Genomic DNA, 27,191 nt, shown 5'->3' with positions numbered 1-27,191 from the left:
AGGAAGAGAATGGCATCAGCATTGTTTTTTTATTGTTTCACAAATGGTATGATTGCTTAACGTGTCTGCCATATCTAATGAATGAAAGGGACATTTATGATTTTATTTGGCTACAGGTCAATTCTTACTTTCTGTTCAACTTTAGATATCTAATTAAGTCATTTGCCTTATTATTGGGATTGAACTTATTTTTTAATTGATAGCCAAGAATGATGGCCATTTATCTTAGGAAATTCTTATTTAATTGTTGAACCATTAGCTATGCTATTCAACAATGAAGATGGAAAAAATAATTTAGTTCCCATCAACACTTCTTTGCTTACTGAATTAATTAGCCAAATTTTATTTAAAATATTCCTTGAAGCGCACAGTATATGATTGTATGAGTATTTAAGAAAATATCATTGTTTTTTTTTTGTCTGAAAAGCTGGTAAATTAGAAAATTAAGCATTGGAATATACATACATAGATATTTAGTAATGAGGATTAGAGACGACTGGTTCCTTTATTATTTGGGTTATTCCATGATGAGACCAAAGGACATTCTCTTTCTATTATGTATTGTAATTCTGGTAAAAATGTACTTTCTGTTGAATGGATTAACATGCATGGATTTCCCGTTTCAGTGCTTTTTGGAGGAAGTATTGCATGGTTATGGATTAACATTTGCACCTTTCCAGCTGAGGCTGTTTCTGTAACTACGAGTAGAGTGCACTTCGCTGTAGCTATTGCACTACGATTAACATGCTGCTTTTTAATCAGCCCTAACCCATTCCTGTAATTATTGTTCTACCTCCATTTTCATGCTTGTAGTCCGGAGACGACCTCCTAAAGGCAAGCTTCGAATATCAATTGAACATGGAAACAACTTTGCTTATAATAAAGCTCAAGGTAATTTTTCATTGGAAAGCAGACATTATTATTACATAAGGTGACATGTGAAAACTTTTGCAGTATATCATGCCCATTGATTTTATTTCATTTTGGGCAAACCAATGTCACTGTTAAATAATTGTGTATGAACTAGGGTGATTGCAAAAAATCAATGCTAAATTTTTACTGGGGAAGTCCACCAAAAGAAGCCAAATAGTCTAAAAATGATGTTCAGCAAGTTTCAACTTTACATGACAGCATTATCTCGGCTCATTTAGGGTAAAGCTGGGGGAAAGTATGATTTTCAGCAAAAATCAAAGTTTTCTACCGTAAAATGAGAACCATTTGAACCAGGCGTTCGAGATGTGGGTTTGGAGGAGATTGGAGGAAGTGAAGTGGACGGAGAGGAGGAGGAACGAGGAAGTGCTGGACATGGTGGGTGAGGAGAGGCAGCTTTTAGATGAGATACGGAGGAGACAGAAAGTATGGATGGAGCGAGTACTGAGGGAGGAGGAGATGTTGAAAATGGTGTTAAGGCCTGTTTACACGATACATTAACACGTACGAGGTAATGTACGTTTGCGTAAATGATTTTTGTGGACCGGAACGGAACATGTACGAATGCATGAACTGAAGTAGAACAGGTTCTATTTTCTGTGCATGCATTCGCACAAGTTGGGTGGTTACACGGTGCATTTTGGCATTCATTCTCGCGTTCATACATTTAGACATTAACCCGTACGTGTTAATGTACGGTGTAAACAGGCTTTTAGAGGGTAGAATGTTAGGTAAATGAGGGAGAGGAAGGAAAGGAATGGGATTTTTTAGATGGGATGAAAGGAAGTAGGCCTTAAAATGAATTAAAGAGGGAAGTCCTTCAAGGTGTTGCTAACGAATTTTGAAATTTTTTTGTATAAGCATTATTAGTTATCCTGGAGGGTATGCAACCCATTCGCCAACCTTCTACGCGCGAAATGCAGCCAAATCTTTCATTTGTATTGAAAATATGCATGGAACAAAATGCACAGTGTGGAAGTGTAAGAGTGTAAAAACAATTTTCCTATTAAGTGATGCAATGGCCAAGGTTCTTCGTTGAATGGCTTACATATAATGGAGGAAGTACATACTTTGATTTTTGCTATACATCACATTTTTTCCGTTATTATCCCTTGATGAGACAAGAGTTATTGTTGTCAAATGAATTTCAAACTTTGCCAATATCATTTTAAGACCAATCGTCAACTTTCAGGGGGGGGGGGGGGCAGGGGTTCCCCATCATATATTACTAAGAAAATTTTTCGCACACACCTTGTGACTATTTCAATATGAGCCATCAGTTTTGTCTCTGCTGCTGGAAACTTCCAGTACACACCACAAAACTGCAGGAATACCATAAAAATAGTTTTGTGGTGTTAGCGCTAGTCTCATTAGGAGGGTCTAGCTGCACAAATGAGACTGTAGTTCATGTATTTTTAAACTGTTACCCAGGTTTATCCGAAAGAGCATCTCTGGTGACATGCATGTTTCATAAACTGGGTTTTATTATTGGTTTTCAAAGGGAAGAACTACGTATATTTCATTTTATAACAATGGGTAATATTTGCGCATTTATTCCATTGAGTGATTTTTTGCACCTATGTGGAAATTCATCTCGAAAATTCGTTTGGCTTATCTACGATTCAAACCCAGATCTCCTGATAGCCGCTCAGGTATGTAACCCACCAGTCACTCCACAAAACTAGGTTCAAATCCTTTGGAAGATCATTGGCCATTTTTTAGGCTCTTGTTTTACCGTTCCTAATCTAAATTTTGTGTTGCTATCATTCTGTTCAGACAAAAAATTGTCAACTACTCAGCAATGTGCCATTATTTTTTCAACTGTTATCAGTTCATTTCCGTCTTTATTTTGGCTCTATTAAATAACAGTGAGTTGCTAGGTCTATGAAAATATAGATCTGGTATATTATCTTTGCCAGGAGTTATAGTGTTGACAAGTTTGAGTGATGTCAAGCTTTCCCAGTGGATGATGTAGGTTAAGGTTTTTCCTCTCCTGTTTAGTTACTCCATCTAGTGGCATTTCCACAACCAAAACTCATTTGCTCTAGTATTAGGTATCTGAGGATGGTTGCAGAAGTTTTAAAGTTTGCTTAAATATCAGAAGTAGAGGTGACAGCCAGCCCAGGTAAGCAACCTGAGAAACCTTCATCTATTAGGAAAGATTGTCGCGGCTTTCTTTCTACGATCAGTAGTACTGCCAAATCGGTGCATTTAATGAATAAACAGGTCTTTTCTTCTCCATGATAATCATTCACATGGCTCAACAGCAGTGTAACTGGTAGCATACTCAACTTGCAATCAGGATACAGGTTTGTATCTTAGTTAAGCCAAATGATTTTTTAATGATGAATTCCATCCTTGGTGTATATTTCAAACTGTGGCCGTGACTATGTATGAAGTAACTTTTTACATTCAGTGATGTGAAGGATATTTCATTTCCATTTCCCTAAGCATTGGAGTACCTGGGATATATGCACATTTGTTATATTGGACCGGTGATATGCTAATATACATAGTGTGGATGATGGAATAACAACCTGGTAGCCTTATATTTCGAATTACTTATGTTGCATGTGCCTGTTATTTTCAAAGCAAGCTTAAGTCTTATCATGCACAAAACATTACCATAAAATCCATTTGCAAGGTAACAAAATTAACGTTTCACATAAATATTTATTGCACGTTAATGTTTCCAGCCATATTTTGCATTTTATTAGAGCATGCAATAGCACGCATATCAATTTATTAGTGAATTTATCTATTTTCTCGAGTCAAAATATTTGCTAAAATTTAAATCTGCCATTTTTCTTTAATACTCTGTCTTTTTTTATTGACAATTCCATTCATATTTTTAAAATTCCCCGTTCACTCAATTTATACATCAAAACATGAAGAATTCGTGTTTACATCTTAAGGATTTTTTCTTAGTGAGCTATATCAGTAATTAGGGACTCAAATTTATTTTGCTCTCCCTTTATGAGCATTCTTGAATGAACTCTTGAATATTAAAAAAAAAAATTGAATTATTTTGCATGGAGTTCAGTTTTGTACATGTCTTTCCTTACCACCATTATGGTACTTAATTTCTCTTTTCTCCCATGAAATTCTCTTGCAGGCAAATGCGAACCATTCTGCGAGGTCAGCATGGGATCTCAGGAACAAAGGACGCAGGTCGTCTCGGGGACTGTCAACCCAAGATGGAATGCCACCATGCAGTTTTTAGTCAAGGATTTGGAAGAGGATGTCCTTTGCATCACTGTATTCGACAGGGGACATTTTGTTCCAAATGGTATGAGAATACTTCCAATCCCATGCTCTAGCATTACAAAAGTGCAGGGTGTCTTTTATATGAATATAGGCTGAGAAAGAAGTCATTAAAATCCATACTTTATACTACTTACAGAGCTAATTCGAAGTGCATAATATACCGGGTGTTTCTATATGAATATCGGGGTTTTCATGCTTTATAATATTTATTATGCTAAACTTACAGCTTTAATTAATACATTACATGAAAGAGCAACTCAAACAGTTTTGTTTGCCGTCAACAATGTGCATGTGCTCTCTTTTTCTGCCGCCATCTGTTAGAAAGCGCTAGCAGCGAAGATGGCGACTAATGAATAGTAAGGTTTTTGTGTTTTACAGTTTGCAAAGATGGAATCTGTAGTTATTGTGTAACATGTGTTCTATACTAACTTCGGTTGTGATTCTCCAGGTGATAATAAAATCCATGTATACACTGCAAGCTGACCATTCCGAATTAATGAAACATGATTGAAGCGACTGTTGCAACAATTACTCGAGATACGCTTGGGAGGAACTCGCATTTCATCTTTATGTGTGCCATATGACGAATACAGCACACGTTAAACATTAATCGGCTATCGTAGAAAACTATTTGAGTAGCTCTTTCATTTGATGCATGATTTATAGCTGTAAGTTAAATGTAATTAATATTATAAAGCCTTAAAGCCCCGATATTCATTTAGAAACACCCGGTATATTATGCACTTCAAATTAGCTCTGTAAGTAGTATAAAGTATGGATTTTAATGACTTCTTTCTCAGCCTTTGATTTGTGCCAAGAGAACTCCGTAATTTTGTGGATTTGAGCGGGACAGGACTAGAAGAGAAGGTGGAAAGAAGACAGATATTTCCTCCAAAGCAAATATTTTGTGATATTTTTTTTTGCAGAATTCCTGGGAAGGACTGAGGTCAGCATAGCGGATATCTTGTCCATGTCCAGGGGTCAGTCTGTCGGCCCCATCACCATGAAGAAACAGCTGCACGAGGTTGAATGCGGGGAGATCGTCCTTAAGTTGGACCTTCAGCTGTTCAAAGGGCAGTATTGTGGATAGGATTTCACTGAACACCCTTTTTTTTCTACCGTCACTAATGAGGCCACTCGAACAAAAGTGTATCATCAATATATTTTATTTTTTCATGGTGCGATGAGGAATATTTCCTCAGACAGTGCATTGCACTTGCATACCAATAGGTTATCAAGCGTTAAAATGACATTATAATTGATATCATTGTAATCAATTAAGTGATAAAACTGCCGAAGAGTTAAGTGATTAAACCAACCACTTGTCCCTTCTCAAGTTATTTCTATACCCGCATTGAGGTAAGATTTTTGAGTTTTATTTCTATTGTGCTTAAAATTATTTCAAGTATTCCAGTATCAATTAATGTGTGCATACCATAGTGAGGGACAAGTGGCACTTACAGCCTTGAAATGAATTATTCAAACATATCTCTGTTGAGAAGCATTAATCAATATGCAATCATGAATTTAAACCAAGAACAAATTAATTGAGTAAGATTCTTTTTTATTTTTATATCCTTTATAAATACTCTTAATTTGCACAAAATATTTAATTCATATCATTCAAGGAAAATTAAATATATACATATATATATTGTCATGTTTTAGTGACTGTTATTGAAGGCATACTTGTTGCTATTGCCAATATGTATTACTTTTTACATTACTAGAATATAATGTATTTATTTTTGGAGCTTTAAGAGCTAAATGCCTTTGTGTGTTTGGCATAAGCATATCGCAATGAACAAATGAAAAATTGTTAGATGACATGGAAGTTTAAAAAAGTGTTTATACGTGAAGAAATCATCTGAGTAGTACAAATTTTTCTGGTGGCCTTTTTTCACAGTATTTCATCATCCACATGTAGTTATTCCCATACATATCATTCATGGTAAAATTCAAAAGAAGCTCAATTCACACTCAAAAATTTTGTTTTATAGTAATATTTTTCTACTGTATTTTTTCCTGATGTTTGTTCACTATATTCATATGTGGAAGACTTCAAGGAAGACTCTTGTTTAACAGATGGTCTTGACCAATGGGCTGTTTCTCAGCGCATAATGTGGTTACTTTTATTTGTCATGGTATGATATTAATGTAGTAGTGATACCACAAACTGTTGTTGTTTCGTTTAGAGTAATACTTGTTGCTGTTTTTGTCATAGTTTTTCTTGCATTGTGGTGCTTAAATATAGCATTAATTAGTTCCTATTGCTTTGTTGGATTATTTAATCTCATTAACCTTCACCTTAATGATGTTGTGTAATGGTAAAACTAGGGTTGAATCAAATGTCGAATCCTCATCATCCTTCATCAACACTGAATGGCTGATTGTCCTCACTTATAATATGCCTCACTATTTTTTTTATCTACTCCGCTCTTGGATTTTTAAGTTTAAACTTTTGGGAGCGATAAACAACTTCCTTCAGGATCTGCTGCTTTGTAACAATCCTGACTTTTTTGGGTTCCTTGAAGAGAGAACTTTCACAAGTTGGGGATCTTGAAATGGATGCACTCAAGGTAGATAAAAAGGCATCATGATCATGCTTTCAGATTCGCCTGTTAATGCAGGGTGAAGATGTTTATTATCATCAACTGGTACTTTGCCTGCTGGCAGCTCCCAAACATCAAAGTCGTCTCCACCTCCTGTCCAAGGCTTTAGTTTCCCTGTACCTTCCTCCTAACCTCTTTATATCCATCATCTTCAATTTTCTTCTTCCTCATCTCTTTTCTCCTTCCACCTTGCCCTCGACTGCTGCATTCAAAATCCCCTTCCCTCTTAAAATATGCCCAATCCAATTGTCCCTCCTCCTCATTACAGTTCTCAATAGGGTGGTTTCCTATAATTTTTTTATTGCCTAAATCGAAAGATTATTACTCCTGGAGTAAACATTTCACGCTTTTAGATTTTTAAATGATGATATCTATTTTTGGCGATTAAATGAAAAGTGAAAATTTTCAAGCGTGCGAAAATGCGACGACTAAGTATGAATGCTGGGAAAGCCCTGTGTGATGTTTGCTCTGGCTCCTGCTGTCACCGTGTGAGGTGACGATGAGGCGAGGCTTGAGCGCTGATACGACGCAGGATGCTAGCAGGTAGCAGAGTACCCTGCTGGCATGGAGGCGCTTGGCTTAAATAAGGATTATCAAATGAAGGAAACTTTCCGACCATAGGCAGTTTTAATAGGTGATTATTAAGAGATGAGTTCCTGCCTGAGCTCCGTGCCTCATGCATGCATTGGTAATCTTAGACAATGTAAAACTCCTATCTACTTGTATAGAAACTAGGTCCCTGTGACGTCACGTGGAGTGGCATCGCATGGGCGCCAATCTAGCCTTTTTCAAATGAGGATAAAATTGACCATTGCCATTCGTCTAAACTGGGTTTTCTAAAACCAAATAATTTGTACATTATGAATACGCTAGTGGTGGGTAACGTATCGCAATCAATGCCTTTCGTTTTCTTTGATGAAGGAAACTACCCTATTATGTTTTTTCCTCCCCAACTCTATCCATTACCTCCTCATTCCTCACTGTATCCACCCTCTTCACTCTATCCAGCCTCCTCCAGACCCACATCTCAACATCGTTGGTATTATCCCTATCTCTTCTTCCTAAGGTCCACGTTTCGCATTCACACAACACAGCACTCCACACATAGCATTTCACCGTTCTCTTCCTCAGTTCAAGGTTCATGTTGCTATGTAACACCTTTATCTTCTTAGTTTCTTATAGTGATTCTTGTCTTTATCTCTATCTCACACCTCCAGTCTTCAGTCAGCACGCTTCCTAAATATCTATACCTTCTAACTTGCTCTATCTTTTCCCCATTGATCATGGAGAAAGACTTAATCCATAATCAGAATAAAATACAAAGGAAGTCTGCGTGGTTCGTAAAAAACTGCTACGGGAGTACAGACAGCATTACCCAGATGTTAAGCGAATTAGTCTTGGAGCTTCTGGAGACTCGGAGGCTGCGCGCTAGGCTTAGATTGATTGAACAACTGAGAATGGATATATTAAAAGTGCCACAGAGAACATAATATTATAGCCCCACTATATTTCCAGGTCCGACAGAAGCAAAAAATTAAGATAGATGTTTTGCTGAACGGATAGATATGGGAATTAGTTTTCCCCCAAACCATAAAGGACTTTAATACATAAATGCTCTTCGTACTATGATTTCCTTTTTTATGTGTAGAAGGCTGGTGTCCTAACACCCCCGGCCACATGCCTTTTAGGCAGCTTTCGTTTTTGCAACATTTACTTTCATTTCAAGATGTTGCATAGAAATTATTCCTGAATGGTGTTGGAAGTGTTTTTTCAGTGCTACGTTGTTATACTTTTCGAGCGTCTCAAAATCTGCACTCTGCAATGCCTAATCTTGCAAAGTCACTGTATTTTTGCTGGTGTTGAAATGTTGTAAAACCTCCACTTCCACATCCACAAACCAGACATTTTCCCAGCGCAAGCCAGTGGTCACAAAACTATACAAAATATGCAACCTAAAAGTCCAAAAAGTCTCTCAATGGCAACATGTTCATCTTTCCACCACTGCTAGTTCCCACTGTTGCTCACTGATGGCTCTATTGCAGCCCTTGCAAAGACTGCACCATTAAAAACTTCAGATAGCCTTAATGGGAAGTTGACAAACGATTCATAGCAAGGCAGTGGCGGATCTAGATTAGGAGCTAGGGGTAAAGTTGGAATTTGGGGAATCCCTTTCATCAGAAGAGGGGGTTGGGAATTTTGGAAATTTAGGATTTCAAGGCTGAAAAACAGCTATTTTTGGCTAATTCTTTGACAAAAAAGACGCAAATATGCCCTAAGTTTAAAACTAATTTGTAATTCAATTCAAAAGAGATCACATCGTTTTCTCTCAAATCATGGTAAAAAAAACCATGCGATAGCGCTCGCTTTCTGTTATTAATAAATATATGTTCACTAATACATGCATGTTCGTTTAAACACGTAAATATAATGGTTTTAAATACAGTAGTGCCTTTTATTTCCGAAGGAAATGAAAAAATGATGCCTATCACTGAACCTCTCTATAGTGACCCTCCATACATTAAATTGCCCAAATTTTAGTCCCCTCCATTACGATGTTAAGAGGTTTTACTGTATACAAATGACTAAAAATTTAATGGAAACAAAGGGTGTTATTTGGAACCCTTCTTGTTCTTCTCGTCAAATCCACTGTTGAATCTTCAAATTCTTGAATGTGATGGAATTGGGGCTGGTGGGTTGATAGATTGAATGAACCACTCCTTGTAAAAAACCATCCCTAGACCTATGGTTCATTTCAAATATCTTTGCGACTGAGAGGCATGCCCAAGTTTTTGGAGGGTGAGGGCGGAGGGCAGATGACTTCCAGAAATCAAATCAAAATGCAATGGGCGAAGTCTAGCATCTGGTTATAATTCAGTTACTTTCAGACCCCTGTGGCGTATGCCGTAAGTTAGTCATAAGTATTGTCCTCAAATGGTTCATTGTTGCTTACACTCTTGCGAGGGATCCCTGCTCCCAATTACATATTCATCCTGGATGAGTAAATTGACTGAATTCCTGTTGACCTCACCAAAATATGAAAAGTGGGGCGCAACTAACACATTTTTTCATTTTAAACTTGTGATGCAATGCCTGTATGGGGAGCATTGTTTTTTTTTGTCGGGACTAATCTTTCCCTTCTATCTTCTGATTTCAAGTAATAATAATTACTTTTTATTACTGAATTCATGCAGTGAATTACAATTTCGAGTCTCAGTGAATGACTGCATTGATAGAATTCCCTTCAACATACAGTAATTCATCTCCCGAGATTACCCTCTGAGCATAAAATTTTCATTCATTTACCGTTCATTTTCCCCAATATAAGGTAAACTTTTATTCCCATCTGGAATTCACAATTAAGTTTAATTTCTTTTGAATCTGGATGAGGATCATGGTGGAATGAAGTTCTCCCAATGGTGAGTCATTGCTTGATTCTGACTACCATTGAAAATTTCCCGGTCTCCAAAATACTCGTAATGTACCAGTCACTTAATCCTGGGGTTACTAGTCTTATGATCATTTTTAATGACTCAGTTTTGTGTTTATTTTTTCCAACTTTCGTTGGCATTCAGCTATTCTTGTCGTCAGACTTTCCTTCAAGACAAAATTAGCTCATCTTCATTATTGGAAACTTTAAACTAACCCTGCTTATTACCTAATAATTGCGTTTTTACCCTTAATCGGTTAATTATTTCAATTTCTGGTGAAAATATGCTTTTGCATATTAGTGTATATAAAAAAATTGATAAATTATTAAATAATGCAATGTATGACATGAAATACAATGCCCATTTTGGGTTAATAATTAATTTGCATTGGTGAAACTGAAGTTCAAAAGAGACTCGGTAATAAACATAGGACTGAATGGAATAGGAATAAACAATAAATTAAATAAACAATTTACTAATGGTAACTAGGTAGTTATCTGCCTTGTTGAAATTCATGAAGCATCAACGTAGATCGAGAAAGCTCATTGAGATGGCGATAGTTTACTATGCCTTTGTAACACTTGTTTCTTCCGACATGTATCGCCCGAAGTTCAAAGAAATACGTAGAGATCTCTTGTGCCAGCAAGGTCGAATGTTGTATCGCACGATTTACATTGTTCGATGAAGGGGCAATGTTTGGAATTCATCTACCTCGCAATGTATCGCGAATGAGTCCCAATTTTTTTGTTCTGGCTACGGCCTAGATGTCGGCATTCGGTAATTATTTCGTTCATTCCTCACTCAGGGTTCGAACCCATACTACCAAGGCAACTTACCTCCCTCCATCCATCTTCCCCGTCCTCGGACCCCTGGACCTCTCTTGTGCGGCTCCCTCCGTAGGATTTACGACCCCTGGTCCGGCGCGCGGGAATATTTATGTGGGCCAATTTGCGGTTGAACAAGTGGCGAGTGCTCCTCACGTGACTAAGGGTCAGGGTTGCGAGTGTGTGTATGCGTAGTGATTTAGGGTTTTTTTTAAATTGATCACAGACCCGAAGGAATTCCTTTTTCTGAGTTTCGAAATGGTGTTAGCATTAAGTTACCGAGAGGAGGTGCGATATAAATATATATTTAGGCCTCGTTTAGTGATTCAGACGCATTTTACTCCTTGTTATGGCCCTGGGTTCGATTTTTGGCGGTTATTATTTTCTCTTTCTCGTATGGATATTTGAGATCTTCCCGTGTTGCTTGATTTAGAGGCCCCTGTGTATCTCTTGAACTGTCTTGCAGCCACGGGTCCCTGTCAAATGGCTGTCTCCTGGGAATTTCCGGAACAGTTGGTTTCAAAAATCTTTAAATCACGATTTCACGTCATAGCATTGCTGGAAGGTTTGACAAGAGTGTGGGGGTTCATTAGGGTTAGGGATAGGGGTAATTAGGGTTTAAGGCAACCTCTGTAGTTTGTGATTGGGTTTTACGGGTGGAACATAGTCCCATAAGTTTCTTAGTACGTAGAGGCCCATTCAACGAGAAATCCGTACTATTTAGTGCGGAATATTCTTACCCCGAGCCAGTGCTGTAGTTGGCAAAAAAAACTAGGCGGTACTCACCAAAAATTTCCAACAGCTGAATATGTATTATACATTCGTAGGCGATTGAAATGTCAAACTCCAACTCTTATATTAGTTCCAAGTTGTGCCACGAGATAACTCTGAACAAGTAAATAATCATTTCCGATTTTTCTTTCTGAAATCCATTGGACAATTTACGGTAGGGCTATTTTTTTTACAGATTTAAGAAGGTAGTTTATAACGAGTACGCTTGTAACGAGTTTGGATTTTAGGGGTTACGCCGTACTGGCCCGACTACAGCACTGCCCCGAGCATTAGATTGTAACTTTTTCATTCAGAATGAGCGCTCATTCATTCATCGGATTCCTCTGGTGGCTGGAGTGTTGGCTCCCCACCACGCGGGCCGGGGTTCGAATTCCGGCTTTGGCGGAGATTTTTCAAATTCCTTTTCTGGGATTTGTGGAGGGCACTTCTAATGCAGCACTGCGTCCGTTAGATAGGACGCTAGACCGTGGATCCCTCGCTGTCTTTTTGAGTGGATAAAATTAGTTTGAATTTAAATGGATGTACGCACATAAATGGATATGGAATGCAATGTTAATTGAAGGAGGTGATCGACAGCTGATGTCATTTTGCCGTGAGAGAAGGGTGGTGAGAAACCCGGCGTCGGCATTAGCCTGCTCTACAGGAAAGGCGCCAAAGGACCACGGCTTAACGTCCTATCTGACGGACAGTGTGTCGAATATGAAATGCCCTTCACAAAGCGCCAAGTAGGGATCAGCAATAATCTCCACATAAGCCGAAATTTGAACCCCGGACCACGGAGCCTATATAGCGCCATTCAGCGATAAATCCCAGTCACTTGAATGAAGGAGTTATTATCTAATATTCGAAGTAAGAATAGTCTGCGCTAATAGGGTGGTTTACTATTTATTTTTTTATTGCCTAAATCGAACTATTATTACTCCTGTGGTACGTATTTCACGCTTTTAGATTTTTAAATTACAATATCTATTTTTCGCGTTTAAAAGAAAAATGAAAAATTTCAAGCGCGCGAAAACGCGACGGCTAAGTACGAATGCTGGCGAATCTCCGTGTGACGTCGTTCTGGTTCCCGCTGCCGCAAGTGAGGTGACCTTGGGGCGAGGCTTTGAGCGCATATACGACGCAGGCCGCTAGCAGGTAGCAGAGTACCCTGCTAGCTGGTAGCGCTTGGCTTAAATAAGGATTATTGATGTCTCATCAAACGAAGAAAACTTTCCGACCTTAGCCAGTTTTAATAGGTGATTATTAAGAGATGTTTCTCTGAAGTCTGTGCCTCATGCATGCATTGGTATTCTCAGACGATGTAAAACTCCTGTCTACTCGTATAGAAACTAGGTCCCTGTGACGTCACGTGGAGTGGCATCGCATGGGCGCCAATCTGGCCTTTTTCAAATGAGGATAAAATTGACCATTGCCATTCGTCTAAACCGGTATTTCTAAAATAATTTGTATATTATGAAAACACAAATGGTGGGTAACGAATCGCAATCAATGCCTTTCGTTTTCTTTGATGAAGGAAACTACCCTTTTGCATCGGATTTCTCACTGAATGGGCCTCTATATCAATTTAACAGCAGGTGTCTTGGGACGATCGCAAACATTCATGCTCTGAAAAAGGGCTACTTACCCAATCGGGACTCGAACCCTCGACCTCCCGTTTGGCTGGAGAAAACTTTACCTCGCCATCACCAAGGTAAGCTATTCATTCTCGAATCATTCTATACATGGATATTCATTCTGAATTAATGAGTTATAATCTAGGGCTCGGGATTATGAATCATTTGCGCTAATTAATAAGAATTTCTCGTTGAATGACTCTATGTATGGTCTTAAGGAAAACAAATCCAGAAATAAAGTTTGGAGAGAACAATGTAGATATTTTGAAAACTAAGAGTCCACTATCAGATTCTGGCTGAACGTTAGTTGCAATGGTCTGTTTGATTCAACGGGAAGTGCGACTGATTGATTGAATATTTACTTAGAGAAGGGTCATCAAAGACTGCTGTTTTTCCAAAATTTCTAGTGGTTGCAAAGAGTGACTTCTCGTGTGAGTAAGGTTATGGGTTTTTGTACATTTTTTAATAAAAAATTTCAGATTTTTGGTATTTCATAGTAGAACTTCGATCAAAAGACGTGCTTAACCCTTAACGAGTGACGTGCAATTCTTGTTACACTACCAGAGACGTGCGGTCTGGGAGACCGCAAGAAAACAAAAATTCATAAAACGTTGCAAAGTCTTTTCTATTGCTTAGTTTAATGTTTCTTTGTCTGCTTAACTATTCTAAAACTTATATTTAAAAGTATGCATTCCCAATACGAACCAATTTTTCAATAAAAATTGTTATTTGAAACAGGATCAAAAAACTGATATAAAAACACTTGAGTTATTATTATCGTACTTTTTAAAAATTAAGTACTTAATCACCCACGTTATGTGTTATCACGCTTACTTACAAATTGATAATTACTATCACTCATGATTAATCACTAAGAATTGTTTTTAACAACTTTTTTAATAATTTTCACCAGCATTACGTTTATCGTTTTTTTTTTAATTTAGTGACGTGAGGTCTCACAGGCCGCTAATCAAATTCAGTTGCAAGTTTTCAGAAATAAATAATAAGAACGTTGAATTTTAACCATGCCATGTCCGTATTATTCAAAATTATGACGCCCACGAGGATTATAGATATTTTGAAATAGCAATTTTTAAAATATTCTTAATTTTAGAAACGCAGCGGTCTCTCAGACCGCACGTCACCGGTTAAGGGTTAACGATGAATGTATTTATTACCTTCGTCTTGGTATCCGAATTAGTAGATAAAAATTAATATGTGCTGCCTCGAGTCATGTCATCACGCTCTGACCCCGATTATCTCCCGGAACTCAAAAGGAAGGGTCTTGTAAAGGGTCGAGCTATAGCAAGTACCCCACCAGCGACCCCTAGCGTTTCCAACTTAATGATTTTGCTATCATCGAAGCGAGTATTTTCTTACTGCCCCAGAAGAGGCAAATATAATTATGCAGAAGTACTTAATAGTTTTATCGCGACTTTAAAAAATTAACCTTCTAAAAACGGTGCCATTTTATAAACTAGTTCAATTAAATCAAGAATCATAAAAGCTATATAATTTAGCAAGCTATATGTTTCGTTGTGGCTTCGTAACATGCAAAACACTCAATTTCTTTTGATATCAAACTTCAATTTTTCCCTTTCTGACAAAGAGTATGTAACCAATCAGCAAATCCAGGAGTTCACTATCAGATTCTGGCCAAACGGTAGTTGCGTCGGTCGATTTGATGCAAAGAAGAGCAAAAACTGATTGATGATGTGGTGGAAGTTATTGATATCAGTTAAATACGACATTGCAGTCAAGGGCGTGAACCCAGGATCATAACTAGGAGGGGGCAAGCCAAGTTGTGACATTTGAAAAATAGTTTTATTTTAGTTACATATTTTATACTGATACATATCATTTTTCGTGGCTTTAAAGAAAATTTGTTGAATACTTCCATTTCAATTCAGTACTGATTTTGCTTAAAGACTTTTGCGATTTTTGCTTTTAGGGGTGGCAGCTGCTAGTGATGCCGACTAATAAAAAATATTGGGGAACCGGGGATCTTGCACCGGGAGATTTTATAAGTAGTGAGTTTTAAGTTTTTTAAGCATTTTAGTAGAGTCGTGTGATTCACAGCAGAACCCTGATAACTCGAATCTCGATACCTGGACACTGCGGGGAAAATCTACAAGCCTGACACATTTTTTCCTCACACCCATAACGAATTTTTGAGGGGGCTCGGGCCCTCTCAGGCCCCATGGAGTCGGCGCCACTGACCCCCCCCCCCCCCTGTCCCTCGCTGGGTACGCCCATGATTGCAATATTTCCACTGATTTTATTTTCGCTCGACGCGTTTTGTTCTTACATCAACATTAAACCAAGCTTCAAATGATTCCAACCACGATTGCATTCAGTGGCGCAGCGTGGGGGGGTTTTGGGGTTAAACCCCCCCCCCCAGAGCTCAGAGAAATTTTTTAATTTAATCCATTTTATTTAATGGGATTGATATTAATAATAGAATAGTGTAAGTATGAATAAAATATCCCTCAGGAAGCCGTAAAACTCACCATTTTGAACCGTTTATAAAATTCCGTAATTTATTAATCTCGCACCTACCACTTATGCTGGTGGGTATTCCATACCCCCACACACCCCGGTATTAGATGCACCTAAACCCTCCCCAGTCTTAATTCCTGGCTGCGCCCCTGATTGTATTATACGGAGAATATAATAGATAAGATTAGCAGTTCATAGTCTAATTTATGGATTTTTGCCACGTTGACTACTCACGTAAGAACCCGTGCGTTGTCTTGATGGAACAGTACATTTTCTTCTTAAAATGTGGTCGTTTTTCCTACAAATTTATGTCGAATGTGTCCAAAAGCTCTAAGTAATAATCGCCAGTGATCGTTTACCCTTTTTCACCTTCTGGTCATCATCTTGTGGTGTTCTGCCCGTCGGCAGGTCCCCCGCGCCAATGCTGTCTCCATTCCCTCCTAACTCTATTCCCTCATCTCCTTGAAGTCTCCATATCTTCCAATTTTTATGTTATCAATGAACTCTCCTTCCCCTTCTTGTGATCCCTTCCACCGTTCCCTCCAAAGCTACTTTCAAAATTCCATTCCCTCTCATCAAATGTCCCAGCCAGTTAACCTTCCTTTGATTTATTTTGTCCATCAACGTTCTTTTCTCCTCTATCCTAATTAACACTTGCTCATTCCTAACCTGATCCGTCCACCGTATTCCCTCCATCTTCCTCCACACCCACATCTCAAACGCCTCAATTCTGTCCCTGTCTCTCTTCCCCATCGTCCAAGTCTCACATCCATACACAAAAACACTCCACATATAGCATTTCACCAATCTCTTCCTCAATTTTAATTCCAGTGCCTTGTTACACAAGGCTCTTTTCTTCTTCTTGAAATCATCTTTCGCCATTCCTATCCTTCTTTTTATTTCCCCTACACTTTTCCAGTCTTCGGTTATCAAAGTTCCCAAGTAGCTGTATATTCTCACATTCTGTATTTCACCTTCTTTTGTCTTCAACCTCATACCATCTACATTTCTCACTTTTATCACTTTAGTCTTCTTAACGTTTATTTTCATTCCATATGTTTCCATTCCTTCCTCCTACGCTGTTACCAATATCTGCAATGACTCTGTGTCCTCGACTAAAACCACCATATCATCGGCAAATGTAATCCATCTTATTTTTACTCCACCAATACTTATTCCCTCTTCTCTTTCATCAAATGTCACATTTATCATAGCTTCAACATACAAATTGAACAGAGTTGACCCTTTGGTAATCGATGTGAGTAACACCGCGTTTATCCCAGAAGCAGCAGCTTTTGCGCTCGGAGTTCGACTCCAGTTTGCGCGTCTGTCCTCGTCAGCTCTTAATAGCGTAAGAGCAAACGATGTCGCTTGCCTTGTGTGCCAGCCCTCCAAGATTTCTCCGACTCGGCCCTATCAGTAAAATGCAGGGGTGTTGTGGGGGTGATTGTGGACCCTCGGGTTGGGCCCTCCTTATCGGGGGTCCTCCCCCACAAAATTTGAGGAAATGGATTTTGACGCTATTCTGGCTCATAAAAACTAGGTAAAGGTTAATAAAAAATGGAAATTATTACGGCAAAATGGCAAATATTATGGTTCTATTATCAATTTAGATAACATGTTTCTTTTAAGTGCACTGAAACCTAAATACCCCTATAATAACCTTTTCGACAAACGTTTAAAAAAAAAGCATCAATCTCTCTTTTATCTTCTGACATCTTTATTATGTTTATTTTTTCGTATAATATTTTCACAAAAGATTTAGATGAAGCAACTAATGAAAACGTAGAATTTAGTAATTACAAAGAAAACTTTGGTTGAAGTACCTAATCTCTTTTTTATGACACCTTTCATATACACTCCACGATAAATGCGAGCGCTGTGGGGGCTTCCCCCTTGGCTATCGCCGACCTTGCCAGACCGCCCCTAGTAAAATGGGATACATGCTTGTCTACATATCTAAAAAAACGATAGTACCTATTAAATTTTTCGACGTGACGTTTGTCTAGTGGTGTGCGTGGCAAACAGGTTGAGTGTTCATTGAATTTCGGCTGAGTCACTCATGCTTACCTAGACAGCCCGACAACCGATCGAAGTCAGTCCGCAAATGGCACTCGGAAGTGGAAGAGCTACAACCGATCACTACCTCCGTCTGTTTTAAATGCTGCCGGGGGAGCATCGAGTCCTGAGATCCAACACAGGGAAAAGTGGTTTCTGAACGTGGTAAGTCATGCAATTCATTCAAAAGTGTTCTTATCTGTGGTAGTGAAGGTTTATCGGGTGTTCCAACGGGTAATATCCTCCGTGGCTACCAACGTTTCGAGGTATTGTTGATGGGTTGCTGCCCTGAACCCTGAGTCATTCAGCACTGTGGATGGAGAACGACTCGTACCCTGAAACCAGTGGCGTAGCCAGGAATTTCGTTCGGGGGGGGGGGGGGGGGGGGGGGGAGGGGCCCAAAACCAGGGGGGAATTTTTTTCAAAAAACCGGGCGCTAAGTAATGGGTTTCAAACTAATTTTAACACCTTCATAATCCAAAAAAACTTAATCTGTTAAAGAAACATTTTGTAAATTCCTGATTTTTCAATATTTTGTTTTCTTTTATGAAGGACAATAATTGTGTTTTTATATTTTGTAAGGGGGGGGGGTCGAGATCCCCCCCCCCCTGCCTGAAACGTTGAATAAGATGGAGGAGATGGAGAGACCCGATGGAGCACCCGAACAGCCTTTATCACCAGCACACGCGGGAAAGGCATCAGATCTTTTTTCTAATCTATGACACATTGGGAATACTTCCATCTCAAATCGATCAATAATTCTCAGCTATTCTCGACTCTTCTACTTCCTATAGTTTCATATTGCTCCCAAATTTGGTCCATGTCAGCCCCGACTGATCTTAAATCCCTTGATTGCACCCCACACTTCTTTTCCAAAATAGTCATACATCCTACTGAACTTCATATTTAAAATGGATTTATGGTTACTTTATAAAACCATAAACTACATTTTTGGCTGCCCTGAAATCCATTCTCTGTTGAGTTTTAGGATATCAACTCGATCCAGCCGCTCGCTCTCCCTACCCCTTCCAGATGAGGTAGAAATAGAATAGAAAATGAAATTTATTATTCCGGCATAAGTGTGTTCCTTAGGAACATATAGGATTATAAATATAACAGAGTCAGGAATATTACAAGAATAAGTAGATTTACATTATACATCGATGTCACAGAATGCGACTAAATATATGACAGAGTAGAACAAAAAATATATATGTATATATAATTATCAGCAAGACAAACGTATGAACTCATAAATAAATCTGATTTTATTGACTTTAGCATCAGCACAATAATCAGTTAACTTAAGCATTAGCACAATAATCAGTTAAGTTACAATATTCAATTTACATGTAGCAATATTTCATAATATTTCTTTTTGAATTGATTTGCATTTTTAGGTTATTTTAAATCGCATGACAATTTATTTCATATTTCGCAAGAGGTGACATAGAAAGACCTAGCGTAAATAGGTGTTCTATAGTATGGTATATAAAGTTCTTCCATTTGGCGTGTTGGGCGTTTATTTGTTTTAGCGTTATATTGTATATTTTTGTGTAAATATGCGGGAAGTTCAATCGTAATTAACTTGTACATAAATGTTGCCTTATAAAGTAAGCGCCTATCTTGTATTTTTAACCATCTTAGTTTTTCAGAATATGGTGTCACATGTTCATAATATGTGATGTCAAAAATATACCTTACTCAGGAATTCTGAATCCTCTGCAGTTTCAGATTTAGTTCATTTGTAAGGTCGGAATATACCACGCAGCAATAATCTATATGAGGGAAAATAAGAGTGTCCACTAATTTTTGGCGAAGAGTACGGAGGAGACTCACGTTTGGATGGACGAGTTTCGAAAGGGGCGGATTATGGATAGAACAGTGTTAAGAGGGAAGAAAGTTGGGTTAGCGCGGAAGGGGATATGAGCCGCCCATGACTTCATGGGGTCTCTCTCTTTCTCTCGTCGTAGGGAGATGGAAGTGCTGTGTGCGGAGTAGGCCCACTGCTAAATATCCGAATATAATGAAACCTCGGTTAGCGAACGCCTCTAATAACGAAAAATTCGGGTAACGACCGAAAATTGTCGAAAAATTTGCCTCGAATAGCGAACAAAATTTCTGTTCGCGAACAGATGTGTAGCGGACATGTTTGTGTACGGTGCTGTGCGATTCCAAATGGATACAACGTAATACAATGTCTACAATAGTAACTCTACAAGTAATAGCATGTAATACAATACCTATATACCCAGTAACTTTCATATAATAGCGAGTCGATAGGAACTAGGAACAAATAATTCCTATTACCTTCATTTCTTTTGGGGAAAATTGCTTCGGATGGCGAATATTTCGGGTAACGACCAGCTTTCTGGAACGGATTGTGGTCGTTATTCGGGGTTCTACTGTATGTGTGTCTTGCCGGTCAAACGGAGGTGAATATGCGAGGCCCACAGCTACCTATATGAATGTGTGCGTTGCCGGTCAAACGGAGGCGCCCACTGTCGCCCCTAGAAAGGTGGGATATTAAAGGAGCGTGTGAGCCCCCAATTTGGCGATTTTTGGAGACATACTCCCGGTGCGAGGACGACGTGGAGTCCGTTGGAGAGGGAGAAGGAACGAAGCTGTACCTCTTCGTACCTCTTCACTGAAGAGAGAATTCCACCCCTTTATGACTCTCCCATTACTGTGAGACATCTCCTGACAGGGTGTGAAAAATACCGTGCTGTGCGCCATCGGCTGAACATCGGAGGAGACCTAGGGCACATCCTAGGAGACGACCCTCATAGTATCAGCCGAGTCATCAAGTTTTTAATAGAGACCGAGCTAATTAATAGTGTTTAAATTACAACCTTTTTATCATCTGACTACCCCTTCTTTTTCCAAATTTTTATGAAAGTTTAATTTAAAAAAATGTATCTTTTAAAATTTTGATTTTATAGATTGTCGGTGGTGCAAATGACCTTAGTTGTCGAGGCACCCTAAAACGAAATACTACTACTAGTACTAATATTACGAAGCTGCCTCTGGGAGAACAGCGCCATCACAAGGTACCGTCCACGCCAGGGGCGCAGCTAGGAATTAAGGCTGGGGGGGGGGGGGTTGAGGTGCAACTAATACCGGTGTGTGTGTGGGAGGGGGGTATGGAATACCCACCAGGATGAGCGGTAGGTGCGAGATTAATAAATTGCTGAATTTTAAGATTAACTGTTCAAAATGGTGAATTTTACGGCTTTCTGAGGGATGTTTTATTAATCCTTACACCATTATATTAGTAATCTCAATCCAAATATAACGGATTAAACTTAAAACAATTTCTGAGCTCTGGGGGGTGGATTTAACCCCCAAAACCCCCCCTCGCTGCGCCACTGTGCATTATACCAATCTTTGGAATTCAATTCAGTAAATTAATGAAGCTTTCACACTCGAGCAGTTTCGATTTTGAAGCGGAAATTCAGGAATGGCAGCATTGCATTTAGGCGGGACCCCGGGATGAGTTTTGTGATCGAATAAATGAGAAGCAAGAGGAACGTCATTCTATTAACAATACAGTAAATCTCATAAATTGGAAATTGTTGTATTATACCAGACGAAAATGAAGTTAACCGACACAAGAAGTACGGTCAATAGGGGTAACTTTGGCCCAGAAACGTACAAAGATTTATAGTTCTGTATTTTGCCATTTGCAATGAGTGATCGACTTATTTCTTGCATCAGTCGACTGGTGAAAGTTATGATGAAGGTCAATTAAAATTCTGATCAAGGTTAACTAGGAATTCGGAACATTAACTGGTTATATATACATTGAATTATAATATGATTTTTTCTCGCAGAAATGTTTTTTATTTTTCATTTTTACACGATGTAAAATAAATTTACAGGTTTAAATCAAGGAACACTTGTTAATAATATACTAACTGTAAGAGGTATCTTATGTGGGGTATCTTTGCTCCAATTCGTGGTTTAGAACTAGATTTGTATGAATTTATTGCATTGGGCCAAATTTACGCCAATTCAAGGTAACTTTGGCCCAATTTTTGAAAAGTTTTGCGGTGAAGGCACTTATCAGATAGACGGGGTGATAATCGCTTTATTTCGTTCCGTCCACTTAATCTTGCGCGCGCCCCAGGGTGGGCCAGCGGGAGGCGCAATTGATTCTTCAATTGTTTCTCCTTTTCCTCTTTTTTTTCTCTCTTGATCTTTTCTCCGAAAAATGGCGTGCGCGGAGGCGTTGGCGGGTAGAAGGGAGAGTTATAGCCTCGCTCACGTGTGGATTTTCTCACGGTGTGTATCTCGCCCGTCCTTCTTACAGGAGGAGATAAAGACCATGCGAAGAGGGAGTCCAGTCTCTCTCAATTGAGATCTATTACGAGAACTGGGAGAAGTATTGGCCACTACGCGGGTCAGATATGTACGGACCGGAACATTACCTCTCCCACTTGTATTTTGACTGCCTACCCGTAGCGCGGGAAATACGTCTTCGGTGTTATTCTAATGCGAGATGTCAATAAATTCAACAATTACACCGACCGCTCCTAGTCGCGAAGTAGTATATCAAAAAATTATTCCATTCAGACATATCTTGCATTTCTAGTCCATAAAATCATGTGTGAAATTTGAGGCATAAGATCGTATCTAAAATTTCGTCCATAATATCGTGAAACGTTTGATATTTATGTTTTGATTACTGTTATTGATTTGATGTTTATCTTTGATTTGATGTGGGTGTTTAATAAATACTGATGGAATGTTGCCAAGGAGTTGTTGAGTGGAGAGAGGAGATTGTTGAGAAGGAAGCCATTAAGAATGTAGCTTGAAGGAAGGAGACAAGAAAAGAAAATTGTAAAATCGCGATCTCCGGCAGGAAATGCATCGAAGTCGTCCAGAGCATCAGGCAACAGTGCAAAATCGCGGCCAATCGGAGCGCTTGGCTCAAATTTTCTACAGTTTAAAAGCGGTGCGTTTTCGACCTAAACACCATTGGTAATTTTAGTTCCTACTGACATCAGCTATTCAGGTTTAAAATTACATGAGATAATTATTCTTTACTCTGTATTTCTAGGCCTGATGGAAGCGATAAAATAAGAGAGATATTTGGTCGAACAACTGGTACCTACATGAATTCTTTTCCCCTTATACCAAACAATAAAAATCTTTAAGTGGTGTAGGTGGAGCACAGTCATCAACTATCTCATACGCAAATCTTCTTTTATTTTTTCGTTGACGTCTGGTGTTCTAGCACCCTCCACCACACGCCTATCGGCCTTTTGCAGTATAGTAAGTAGATGTAGGTTGTTTGAGTGGAGAGCATGAATCACCAGCATGCAGCAGGCAATAGCCTCATGCGCTCCACACGATTATCTAAAATACGTGAATAATGATATGTAAAAGTAGGACGTAAATATTAGACGGCGGTCGTTGTGAGCTCCAATAAAGTCCTCCATTGTTCAGGGGAAAAATGCGTTCCTATACTTATCCGTCAAAGATATCTCCTATTTAATCGTTAATGTTGGACCTAGAAACATGATGAGATTGCAAGATGATGTTCTACGTGTCGCTCTGAAATACAGGGTGGATAAAATTGTATCACGAAATTATAACCCGGGATACCTGATGATAATAGGAACTAAAATTACAAATGATGTTTTGGTCGAAAACGCACCATTTTTAAACTGTAGACACTTTGAGCCAAGCACACCGATTGTTGCGCGAGTTCGCCCGGTTGCCGTATCCTCAGGACAACTGGATGATTTCGAATACTTTGCCTGGCGGAGATCGCGATGTATCCAAGGCATCCGGCAACAGGGCAAACTCACCGCCAATCAGAGCACTTGGCTCAAAGTTTTTGCAGTTTAAAAATTATGCGTTTTCCACCAAAATATCATTTGTTCCAGGGTTAGAAATTCGTGAAAAAAAATTTCTCCACACTGTAAATATGCTCTTAATATAGGCATTTAAGTTAAGCGAGTTTCTTTCCGAGTTGACACTTACCGTTGCATATTCATGGGGATGTTTGTTTGACCTACGCAACAAATGTACTTCCGTGCATTTTGTGCGGGGGGGTGCTCCCTCTGGGTCCCTGCTTTATGCAACCCCATGCCCCTTCATAGTGACGTCGTGAGTATTCGGTATACTTCGAGATTCGGAGATCTGTCTCAGCGGATGATGCAACTGTGTTATTGGCTAGCAGTTTTATTTGAGGAAGATACGTTGAATTCCGTGGTTCAACCTTTGCGTCCGTCTCAAGCTAGTTTCCGTCGTCTTATCAATAAGCAAAGACCACGATAACACAATAGATTCCATTCTATTTTGTCGAAATCGTTGGGGAATGGCGATCAACTTCGATAATTACTCTGAGTATCAAACGAAAGTCTCCCTATTTGATGTAACTTTTTTAATCGAATAATTCGTAACCTTTATAGGTAATTGTCGTCTTATTAACTCTTCACTTTCACCTTCCAAAATCTTTGCCAATCCAAAACGCCTTGTGATAAATTCTTGGTTTCTTCCACGGATCAGCCATTTCATTCATTAGATCCCAAGATTGTAATGTAACTTCCTTTGGATTACAATTTGTAAATGTCATAAATGTCGTAAGTAAAATAATAAAATTCCGTTCTCTTTATCCTCTCAGGTGAGGAAAACTTGGTGATTATTTCATAAGTAGTAATTTAAAAGGCCCAAAAAATATGTTCTTGCCTAAAATAAGATAATTAATTGTTAGTTGTATTTGCTTTGGCAACATTGCAGTCCATGCCCCAATAAGACTGTTAGTAAAATAAAACTAATTTCTTATAGGTATTCGTCGATGCTACAGATTTCGAAACTGGAATCCTCCATGTTGCCTGTGTCACGCGGAAATCGATGGGTGTATTTTTAGAAAAACGAAAGTGGCCAGGTTGCCATGGACTCGTTGCTAGGTAATTCACAAGGTTAGCCAATGCTTGTGGAGGTTCTTAGAGTTTAAAATGCAATATAATCCTTTCCAGTGATTGTTCGAACTAGAAAATCATTCCAAATCGTTAAAGAATGAACATTCTGAAATAGCAGCGTAGCAGCATTTTTTTCTTCGCCATTGAATTCACAGAATTTCATAGGCTTCGGGTGATATCAGCAAAAAAATGTAATTGTTCTACTTTCAAAAGCTAAAAAATCACCTCAATAGCTTTTGGAGGGAATAGATAATACAGTTATCTATCTCCCAAAATTTCAAGTTCTACCCAATCGTCAAGATTTTCTGTAATTCTTTACGTGAAGAATAAGGAAAAATATGCTTGTAAAACGGTGATCAAATCCTTGGAAACGTGATTGTTGTTGAATCGTGATCGCACGTCAGATTGTGAAAAAATTGTGTTGCAGGTCAAAGTATTTTCTTAACATATCGTACAGGCTACACAACAATATAACTGGAATTCAGCGGCAGATTGCAATTTTATTTCAGAGGGTTGCAATAAAATAACCGAATCAGCGCATTTTATGGAATAGATATCGAAGAATTGGGCGCGGAAAAATAATCATTATTAAAGTATCCTTCCAATTATGGTAGGCTTCCGTGGAGTACCAAAGAAGTGATCTGGAAGCCTCCCTTTCCTTCCAGCGCTGCCTTCTTCAATTCACTGTAAGGCCTACTCTCTTTCAATCCATCTAAAATTCATATTCTTTTCCTTCCCCTCCCTCGTTTCCCAAACATTCTACCCTCTAACACCATTTTCACCATCCCCTCCCCGCTAAGTATTCGCTCCATCAATACCTTCTGTCTCCTCCGTATCTCATCTAAAAGCTGCCTCTCCTCGCCAACCATATCCAGCACTTCGTCGTTCCTCCTCCTCTCCGTCCATTTCACCTTCTCCATTCTTCTCCATACCCACATCTCGAATGCCTCCAATCTTCTATCGTCTTCTTTCCTCCGTGTCCACCAGTGGTGGATACAGAAAAAAATCAAGTGGGGGGGGGGGGGCGCAACATATCTTGACTTGTCTTTACTTTTATCGTAATAAAAGATCAGTCAAGTCACAGCCAAAGTATAAGAAATTTTTATTTAAAGTGATTATAAACATGTAAAAGACAATGCCATCTTATGATATAAAAAAGTTATAATTATGGTTTTGCAATGTTCGGCAATACGGGCGGACCCGCAAGGGGGGGCGCGCGCCCACTGCGCCCCCCATCTGTATCCGCCACTGGTGTCCACGTTTCCGCACCGTAGAGAGCTACACTCCAAATCAAACTCTTCACTCACCTTTTCCATAAACTCTTTCATATCGATCCTCTCAGAAGCTCCTTCCTGTTCATGAACGCCTCATCTGCATTAATTTCTAAAATGGCGCGGAATTCCGCGAATGTATGAACGAAATTAGAACAGGGGCTATTTTGCCGTCTCGCATCAACGCATTCTCGCATGTGTTCTAGCAATTCACCGATTTAAACGACGCAATTTTGATTGCACCTTCACACGTACGTCAGATTGCGCAATTCCGTATACCGCGTAAAACGGCCTTAAGATTGGTTTGATGCAGCTCTCCACTCAATAGGGTAGTTTCCTTCATCAAATAAAATGAAAGGCATTGATTGTGATTCGTTACCCATGATTAGTGTATTCATAATATACGAATTATTTTGTTTTAGAAATCCCAGTTCAGACGAATGGCAATGGTCAATTTTAACCGCATTTGAAAAAGGCCAGATTGGCGCCCATGCGATGCCACTCCACGTAACGTCACAGGGACCTAGTTTCTATACGAGTAGATAGGAGTTTTACATCGTCTGAGATTACCAATGCATGCATGAGGCACAGAGCTGAGAGAAACATCTCTTAATAATCACCTATTAAAACTGCCTAAGGTCGGAAAGTTTCCTTCGTTTTATAGGATATTAATAATCCTTGTTTTAGCCAAGTGCTACCAGCTAGCAGGGTACTCTGCTACCTGCTAGCATCCTACGTCGTATCAGCGCTTGAAGCCTCGCCCCATTTTAGAAGACGATTCTTCTTAGGTCACCTCACACGCCGACCGCGGGAACCAGAGTGACGTCATACGGGCTTTTCCCAGCAGTCATACTTAGCCGTCGCTTTTTCGCGCGCTTGAAAATGTTCACTTTTCATTTAATCGCGAAAAATAGATGTCGTTACTTACAAATCTAAAAGCGTGAAATTCGTACTCCAGGAGT

At 39.0% G+C, this 27,191-nt stretch overlaps 1 protein-coding gene across 6 annotated transcripts in view; it reads left to right on the top strand.

The window, feature by feature from the left end:
* Window positions 1-6,467, top strand: part of LOC124161510 (intersectin-1) — an 86,413-nt gene extending 79,946 nt beyond the window's left edge. For 4 of the 6 annotated variants that reach the window (XM_046537854.1, XM_046537850.1, XM_046537852.1 and 1 more), the window contains 3 exons: window positions 814-891; window positions 4,046-4,219; window positions 5,124-6,467. In XM_046537854.1, coding sequence (XP_046393810.1) covers window positions 814-891; window positions 4,046-4,219; window positions 5,124-5,287 — 416 coding nt within the window. In that variant the 3' untranslated portion in view covers window positions 5,288-6,467. The remainder of the gene's footprint in view (window positions 1-813; window positions 892-4,045; window positions 4,220-5,123) is intronic. The other 2 variants (XM_046537853.1, XM_046537851.1) reach the window with 1 other exon arrangement.
* Window positions 6,468-27,191: the final 20,724 nt, after the last annotated feature.

Source organism: Ischnura elegans, chromosome 6 (assembly GCF_921293095.1).
Source record: "Ischnura elegans chromosome 6, ioIscEleg1.1, whole genome shotgun sequence".
NCBI lineage: Eukaryota > Metazoa > Arthropoda > Insecta > Odonata > Coenagrionidae > Ischnura > Ischnura elegans.
Note: the sequence above shows the minus strand (reverse complement) of the source record. Positions and strands in the feature narration are given on the sequence as shown.